At 62.6% G+C, this 8,988-nt stretch overlaps 1 protein-coding gene across 1 annotated transcript in view; it reads right to left on the reverse strand.

Annotated features, from left to right (window-relative positions):
- LOC111733871 (SH3 and multiple ankyrin repeat domains protein 2-like) overlaps positions 1 to 7,635 on the reverse strand; it is a gene marked incomplete at both ends in the record, with an annotated part of 143,662 nt that extends 136,027 nt beyond the window's left edge. The window contains 2 exons of the mRNA XM_023526001.1: positions 6,984 to 7,154; positions 7,569 to 7,635. Coding sequence (XP_023381769.1) covers positions 6,984 to 7,154; positions 7,569 to 7,635 — 238 coding nt within the window. The remainder of the gene's footprint in view (positions 1 to 6,983; positions 7,155 to 7,568) is intronic.
- Between the last annotated feature and the right edge of the window lie 1,353 nt (positions 7,636 to 8,988).

Here is an 8,988-nt window from a genome sequence, read left to right on the forward strand (position 1 = left end):
CCGCTCAGGCTGCCGCGCGTGCTAGGGCTTTATTCTGCCTCCCCCCCTCTGCAGGCTGCTCTGAAAATATTCTCTGGGAACCCAGACGACAGCTGTGCGATCGCCGCATAACTCCGGATAAAATACCAGCCTGGCTTTCCTTGGGGAGGTTCATTCTTAACGCTCACGAAGGGGAGCCTGGACGAGGCCGACCCAAATCGATCCCATCTAATGAGATGAAACAGGTTATTAGGATTTGGGGTTTTCCCCAGGATCTGCTGGTTGCACTGGCAAACACAAAGGATGCCATGTTTACTTAACATCATCGGCTGTGTTTCCTGGTAAGTAGCCCCTTTCCCAGTCAAAACGCCAGGAACACTGAGGATTTCTCTCAAATCAGATCTATTTTATTTCACAGCAGGTGATATCTACCAGAAAGGAATTTATTTATTTTTTTTTTTAAAAGAATCATCACTCAGCGTTGGCATGGTTTTTACATCCTCACATACAGAGACATACACACACACACGTGCACCCCAAATAGTGCATTAACAAATCTGTTTGAACACACCACCCTCTATCCATCATCTATACGTCTCCAAAGCATAATAACCCAACACTCGGTCCTGAAACCTAGCAACAGTAACCAAGGACCCTTAGCTGGCTAATCAGACAACCCAACCCACACATCAGCTCAATGTGCTTCATTTTAAGAAACAAAAACCTCTCGCTTCTCTCTCTCTCTCTCTCCATAGCTGCAGAAGGACAAGAGTCATGAACACAAACCTTGCTCGGATGAAGAGGAACAACCCATGTCATTTAATCCATCTGACTGTGCATCTCCCCGCAAAGCCGGGCGAAAATTGGGAAAAATAGGTTATCCCAGTGCAAAGCTTATCAGCTTGCAACATGCTTGATATTTGCACGACTGTTTCGGACGCGCGCTCCCCAGCTCCCCAAGAGCCTTGCTTTGGGGGACCTCCATCCTACAGAAGCCATCGTAAACACACTATGGCAAAGCTTTTAAGACCCGCTGGGCTCATGTACTCAGCCACAGCTAAACGCCGGCCGACAGCAAGCGGGGATTAACTTCGGTGTCCACGGTCGCTTTTAAATCATCACTTTCTCCGAGTGGGCAAATAAATCCACCAAACGGAGGTCACGTTTAATTTTTTTTTAAAGAGGAAGGAGTTAAAAATAAACAAAAGAACCACGGCACACATGCTGGCCGGATTGCGAGCAGAGCATTTCACGACAAGATGTAATCTCTCTTTTAAAGAGATAGAGTTGGATCCACACGGCATCCCCAGACCCCACCGGCCTCGGAGCCCCCACCGACCGCCTCGCTGAGATTCGGCGTGTTTACTGTCCCCACTCCCCTGTGACACAGAGCCACGTCGCAGCATCTTAAGTGCCCCGATTTATTGCGCGCACATTCTGTCTCTAGAAAACAAAGGTGCCTGTCAGTCGGAGGCAGAGGCTGTTGGATCTTTTAAAGGGACTTTTTTCAGGAAGGCGTCCCGTTGGCTAGGCTGTACGTGGGAGGTCGGGAAAGTGTGCGGTGTCTGAGTGTCCTCACGCGGAAGCATCCACCTCGCCCCCACGCCACCCCCCCTCGGCGTGGACTTCGGGGGCCCTTCCGGCACAGCGCTGTTTGGAAACGTGACCCAACACGATCTAGGCAAAGATAATCTCACCTTCATCTCCTCTGGGTTCAGAATCCTGACGTGTGAGGCTGGGTGCTCCCAAATGGTGTCCCAGCCCCACTAAGTGTCTGCTGGACGGAACTCATCTCGGGTTCCCTTGCCACGGAGCCAAGGGCCAGCAGCCTCTGGCTCAGGATGCAACCCCAGTCCATGTTTCTTCCATGCTGTGGTGCAGCTGGAGGTCAAAGTTTGCTGACCACCATAAAGAAGGAACACGGCACCCACTCCACCCCTCCCCCACCCAAATTCCTGAGGTCCAGACAGCAGACAAAGGGCTCGTGGAGGACAGGGCAAATTCTCCAGTGATCACGCCGGACACCCACCACCCGGGAGGCCAGGAGCGGACAGGAGATTCATCAGCCTTGACCCACACAGGCGGACCGGTGACAGCAGCCTCACAGGTCACAGAGGGTGCGGATCAGAAAGTCAGGCAGCCAGAGAGCCACACACGGGACGGACTGGAGACTCGTGATGTCAGGTGGCCCCAGAAAAATCTGGCGAGAGAGCGGAGAACTGTCCCCAATGCGACCCACGGCCCTGTGCCTCTGCTCCCCGGTGCCCCCCGCGAGCTCTGCCCCGGACGCTGGCAGTGCCGGGGGGAGGGGTAAAACATCGCTCCCAGCAGGTGCACCCAAACCGACCTGCCATGCTGAGTGCTCAGCTCCTCAGCACCCCTATCCTGGTGCTGGGGGAGCGGGCTATATGTCGGGAAGAGGGGGGGGGAGGGGCTGACTTTGGAGTGGGGGCACTGGCAGCGGGAGGGGTCACTTATTTGGGGGACACTTACTGAGGCCCTACTAAGCGCCAGGCACTGCGGGAAAGGCAGACACCACCTGCCTTTACGGAGGCAGCCGCCGGTGGCACAGGGACGTGCGTGCCCGACGGTGGGGGATGGCCCCAGAAAGCCACACCCAGGTCGTGCTCCCGGACCCCGTCATCATGGCATGACTTGGAAGTCGGGTCTCTGCAGACGTCATTAATTTTAGGGCTCTTGAGACGAGACCGCCCTGCATTAGGGCGGGCTCCAAACACAGAGGCTGGAGAGGGGAGGCCGGGGGCGCAGCATGGAGGCCGGGGGGCGAGAAGGCAGAGACGGTACGGACACGCCTACGACCCGAGGAGCACACGGGACCCCAGCCACCCTCGGAAGCTGGGAGGGGCGGGGCGGTGGCACCCGGCCCCTGCCCTGAAGGACCGGCCTGCCCACACCTTGACCCCGACGTGTGGCCTGCAGAACGCGAGCCATGCAGTTCCGCTGGCGTGAGCCCCCTAGCCGTGGCATTTTCTTAGGCAGCCCCCGGACAGCGCACCTGGCCAGCCCTCAGGTGCTGACACACCCACTGGACATGAGCGCGGGCGGGAGGCCCGGCGGGTCCTGGGATGTCCAGCTGGAAGGACACAGAATGGTGACGGCAGAGGACACCCAGACCCACCGCCTCAGGCTCTGCGGGGGGCGGCTTGGGCCTCTGCATTCTACACGAGACCCAGGGCATCCCAAACCCCGCGCGCACTGCTGGGCACTGGGGGGGGCCTCCGCAGTTCTCCACAGACAGGAAGTGGGTCTCGAGCTCGGTCTGGGTACCGACTGCCAGCAACACAGCAGACTCGCTAGGGGCGGGGCGGGGAGGAGAAGCAGCCGGTGACTGGGGACGGGGGCACGGGGGTCAGGGGCAGAGAGCACCACAGACGATTCTCTGAGCGGTCCCCATTCTCCCGCGAGACAGCGGCTGATCGGCGCTCACCGGATTTGGGCCGGGGTCTCTGTGGTCGTCACCCCATCCCCAAGAACCAGGCCTGGGACGGACAGATGCTCCCGAACCCTCGAGTTGGCACAGGGCCCACACAGGGTGACGAGTCGTCACAGAAAGACGTGCGGGCATCGGACCTGCTCGCTCAGGTCCCCCCGAGGGCTTTAAGGGGTGTTCCGGGGTTTAGACACCGGAGGCAGAAGGACGTGTCCCCACGGGCAGGAAGCGGGAGGCTGTCCTCTGACGGTGTGAGTTCTGGAGACCGGGGAGTTGGGGTGCAGTGCTGCTGGAGGCCTGGGGGCTCCCAGTCAGAATTCTTCCCATTGGTGACCCCTGGAGGCGGCTCTGCGCCCCTGCAAGCTAGCCCTCCTCCCTCCGGCTCTGGCCCTCCTGTGTACAGCGGCCACTGGGGGCCTCCCTCATCGGCAAGGTCCCCTGATGATCCTGACGGCCCCCCCGCCCTGCAGAAACGGAGTTCCCAGCACCCCTGGACACCCCGTCGGGGCTGAGGAGGTCGAGGGAGACACTTCCTGAAACGTTAGGACTGACCGCGGAAGTCAGGAGAGAAACGCTTGATTCTGCAGGAGAGGACACACTGGCCCCGGCTGGGGACCCCGAGTGGAGACAGCGGCCTGCAGGACCTGCTCTGTGTCAGATATGACTTCTTCTCTCCTGAATGGGGGGCAAGCCACTGGCACACCACCATGGTGACAGGCCACCGCGAGCTGGCACACCCGCCACGGTGACAGGCCGCCGTGAAATGCAGGGCCTTCCCACTGGACCGCCTTCCTGGGCAGCTCAGGCCGCTGGCCTGTGGGGCTGGTACCTCAGTCCTGGGTCCTGTCGGGTCCCAGGTGACCTCCTGACACCTCCAGGCTCAGCCTCACACTGCTGCCGAGGCGCCTGCCTCCACCACTGCCCCCAACCTCTGAGCCTGAAGAGGGGCCGCGGAGTGACAGGCCTGGACGGGGGCTGGGAAGGGAGCCCCTCTTCCCGCGAGAAGGACCCCCTGTCAGGGGGCTGCGACTGCAGAACCCTCTTCTTCCGTCCACCCCCCACCCGGCCCTGGCCCCGGACCAGCCTGCGTGAAGCCCCCGCCGTCCGTGACCCGCCCGCACGGACGCCTGCAGCTCTCACGGGCGGTGCCTTCACGAGGGGGTGGTGGGCGTGGTGGTCACGGGGACGGACTGTTCCAGCGTCAGGTGACCTGGGGCGCAAAGCCTCGCTGCACCACTTCCTCTAGCATAGGCTGGGACAGTCCCGCACAGCAGATGCCCCTGGCGCCCTCCCTGCCTGTGTCCCTCGGTGCCCAGGGTCCCCGCGCACGTGGACTGCTCCCCCACTCCCCCCGGCCCCGCTGAGGGTTTCCTTGCTACTAGGGAGGGGCCTGGACTACAGGGGAACTTGAATTGGGGTGGGGGACACGTGTTCCCTCACCCTTGGGGTGGGACAAAGCTGAGGCACGCTGTTGCGAGCTTCCAGCGGTCCCCAACGGGACTGAGCCTCGGGGGGCTGCAGCATCACAGCCTGGTTAACACACCTGGGCTGGTGCCACCCCCCCTTACCTCCTGAGCTCCCCCTGGTGCTCTGGGCACCACCTCCACAGTGGGGCACTCACCCTCCAGTCCTGTCTGCCCCTGAGGGGCTCGGCCCAAGGCCAGGCCCTATTCGGCTCTTCCCCGGTAACTGATGACAAGTGCGCCAGGACTCGGGGGGCCTGGACGAGTGTGGGGCTGGGGCATGGAACGCGGGCACATGCTCTCGGGAAGTGGCAGCGGCTCTGCTGTGGCCGCTTGGTCGGCCACCAGGAGGGCGACTTTCTTAGACGGGAGACGCCGCCACATGCAGCAGTTATGAGGGCCACGCAGGCAAATAAACGTGGGCTTGGGGAAGAGCCAGCAGCAGACGCGCCCCAGCACACACACAACCTCCGGCCCCGCCACTAATGAGGGAGACGGAAGGCTGGGTGGCCACGGGGGACAGAAACCACTGGGCTCGACAGGAGGATTGGCCAGCACTGTGCTGAGTTGAGGTCATATGACGATTCACACGCTTTGATGAATTAGCACGCTGAGTGACGTCTGTGTCCACAGAGGACCCGCGGCCGCCCGCCCTTCGTCCCCTCCCCTGGGGAAGCGTCGATGGATCTGTTTGGGTGTCACAGGTGCCGTGGCGCCCGCCTTCCCGTTCAGCCACGGACCCTGAGACGGCTCAGAGGAAGGACGGGGTCCTTTCCTCGGTCCTCTGGCGGCACGGAAGGGCCCTGGCCGGCAGCGTGGACTTCCTGTGCCCTCTCCTCCTGGGGCGTTGCTGGGAAAGCCCGCACCCCGCGGAGCCCAGGGGTTCACGAAGGCGCAGAAGCGGAAGGCCTCACGCCCGGCTCCCGCCCCGTGAGATATGGAGTCGCAGGGGCCAGGGTGGGGACCCCGTATCTGCGGGGGGGGCTGCCCTGTACAGTGCGAGCGAGTCGTCCATCAGAATCAGTGAGCACTAACCAAAACGGACGCACTCACCCAACAGGCATGGCTGCACAGTAAGAAAAAGACCGGTCTGTACGGAGGCGTTTGCGCCCCAGGGAGGGACCTACGTCAGGTCTCAAAACCGGAGATGAACCAGGAACCTCCCTGACCTGGGTTTTAAAATCAGCTCGGGGCTTCTAGTCTCTGAGGAGGACGGGTTCGTGGCAGGCCTTCTAGATGTGATGGGGTGGGAAGGAGCTGGGGCCCTGCGGGGGAGGCCACAGGAGGGGGTTCCAGTGCCCGGTGTCCCCACTCTACTCCGACAATGGCAAGCCGGGGAAGGAGGCCACTCCAGCCGCCCTCCGCAGCAGGGGCCCCGCCAAGGCCTACACTCAGGGAGGATAACGAGGTGGCCCCGAGCTTGTCCTCATCGCCGACAACGCGGGTCTGTGGAGCCGGAGGGCCATTCACAGTCTGCACAGTGGCGGGTGGGACCCGCACACACACACGTGGTCACCTCACGTCTTTGTCGAGTGCCCTGCTTCATAGAGTCCCGATTCCCATCAGAGCAAGCGATACTTTTAGACCCGCAGGCAGCCGGCTCTCCCGGCACCGCTGGGCTCCCTCGGACCGGGGAGGCGGGGCGGGCTTCGGTGTCTGAAGCACTTAGCGGACCTAACTCCTCCGTCTCTGGGACATGCTGGCGGAGGTGCCCTGAGGCCGCGGTGGAGGCCTGGGTCTCAGGGCAGTTAAGGGATCCGCCCCCGTGCAGCGGGATTGCGTCAGCATGCCACAGCCGTCCCACGGCAGAGCCTTCGGGACGCGCCGCACGGGGCGCCCGGGGATGCAAGCCCGGAACGTGGCTCTGCATCCTTGTGCGGTGCTCGGAGGCAGCGGGGGGCCGGCCACACACTCCGCACGGTGCAGCAGACACGACCGCCAGACTCGCAGTCCAGCTCACCCCCCAACGCCAGACACGGAGCGCAGGCGCAGACGGGAAGACACAGATGCCACGCGCTGGCGCCTCCAGGCGCCTTGGAGCCCCGTCGCCCACTCCCGGCGATGGGACGGCGCCACCGTCCAAAGCTCACCGCTGCTGGTCCAGTGGGACTGCTCCCCGCTGCAGGTCCTGTGGAGGCCCGGGGCTGGAGGGACTAGGCCAGCGGGCTCTTCCAAGATGCAAGGCTGTGCCCAGCCGCCGGCAGGGCGACCGGAGGGAGGAGGAGCCCCAGAGACTGTCCTCCTGGTTGGCACAAGAGGCACTAGAAAGGGGAGCGGCCGTCAGCCCCACCGCTGGGGACAGCGGACGGAGGCCGACAGCCAGGAGGCGAGGCGCCCTCTCTAAGCGGAGCGTGCATATTACCGAATCTTCCAGAAAACCCATCCCCATTTGCTGAAAATTAACTGGCTCGCCGGCTGGACAGCAACGCCCCACGCCCACGTGGCGCCTCTTCGCCCATTTCCCTGCCTAACTCCTGAGGTTCTCCTCGGCCCCGACCCCGACGTGGGCTATGAAAATGTGAGAACAGGGATGAAAAGGATTCTGCGGCTACGCTTTCTGCTAAGTTCTGCTCAGCGCGGACTCTGAACCACCCCGCGAGCGTGCGGGAAAGCGGAGGGCGTCCGTCTCCCCTGCCGTGGGGGGCCCTGCCCGGTCCCGGCTCGCGCCCACTCACCGATGTCTGTCTCCTTGTGGCTCTTGATGTACTCCGCGAGCTCGAAGTTGCCCGCGATGATTGCCACCTGCAAGACAGGAAGTCAGGTTGCAGAGCGCGTGGTGGACAGCGCCCCCGCTGGCTGAGCCCGGGGCTGCTGGCGTCTCCCCAAACGACAGGCACGCCCTTCCCCCCCACCCCCGCCCCCCGGCTTGGCGGACGGAGCAGACGTGATGCTGCTTAAGATGCACCGCGCAGCGACTCGACACGCACACGTGACACGGCCACCCCGACGGGTTTAGTGAACATCCGCCACCCCGTGCGGTGACGCAAAGCACGTCGTCCCTTGGGATGGGACCTCCGAGGACCCGTTCTCTCAGCAGCTGCCGCTGCAGCGTAGGGCGGTGCCGGCCGTGGCCACGTGCTGTGGGCTACGTCCCCAAGGGCTCGTAACCTTATCACGGGAACTTTATTCCTTCGGACCAACTTCGCCCATCCCTCACCCCCTACCCCCTGACCCCACGTCCAGTCGCCACTGCCCGATGTGTTTTTCTGAGTCTGGTTTTCTTAGGTCCCACACATAAGAGAGATCGCACAGTATTCGTCTTTCTGCGTCTGACTTATTTCACCTCGCATAACGTCCCCAAGGGCCATCCACGTTGTCACTCATGGCGGGATCGGTCACGACGCTTGAAACGGCAGCCACAACAGCCACCGGTCCTCAAACCCGCATGGGCCCATCCTCCCACTCTGCCGGACACCGCGTGGGCCCCTCTGGGGGCCTGGGCCTCCCAACGACGACGAGGCTACCCTGCCACGGGGACGTGTGTGACAGGGCGCCTCTGCCCGCCAGGCAGTGGCAGGAAGTCTGTCCAGCGGCGGGGAGCCCTAGGAGGTCAGAGCCTGGAAAGCCCATGCACTGCCCCGTGTCCCCACCGGGCCTGACAGGTTCCGACACACGCGCTCCTGATGAGACACAAGCCAGTCGCCGGAAGTGGGGACGGGCAGACCCCAGAGACGCAGTCAAAGCCCTTCCCCAGACTTTAGTTAAAACCCCACCCGTACGTGCGTGCACAGGCAGGTGGGTGGCACCGGAACCAATATCTACAGGTGACGGGTCCAGCTCAAGCTCTACAGATCTGTTGACTAATGTGAAAAAGCCTCATGACCCTTGACATGCTGAAGCTAGTGGCTCTGGGGTGGCCAGGAGGTCCCCCAGGGAGATCCGAACCAGAACCACCCGGGCAGAGCTCAGAGCACTCACGGCGCCCCGGACAGGGAGACCCTGGGCTTAGAGGCAACGGTCTGACCCACAGACGAGCCAGGCGTCCAGGCCAGCCCGAAGACGTGTCCACACGCGGCCGACCTTCCGTGATCCCACGGGTGCGCCTTATCCGACCGCTCGGCGGCCTTACGAGCACACGCTGAGATTCTTGGGGAA

The sequence above is a fragment of the Pteropus vampyrus genome, unplaced genomic scaffold, assembly GCF_000151845.1.
Source record: "Pteropus vampyrus isolate Shadow unplaced genomic scaffold, Pvam_2.0 Scaffold669, whole genome shotgun sequence".
In the NCBI taxonomy this organism is placed as follows: Eukaryota; Metazoa; Chordata; class Mammalia; order Chiroptera; family Pteropodidae; genus Pteropus; species Pteropus vampyrus.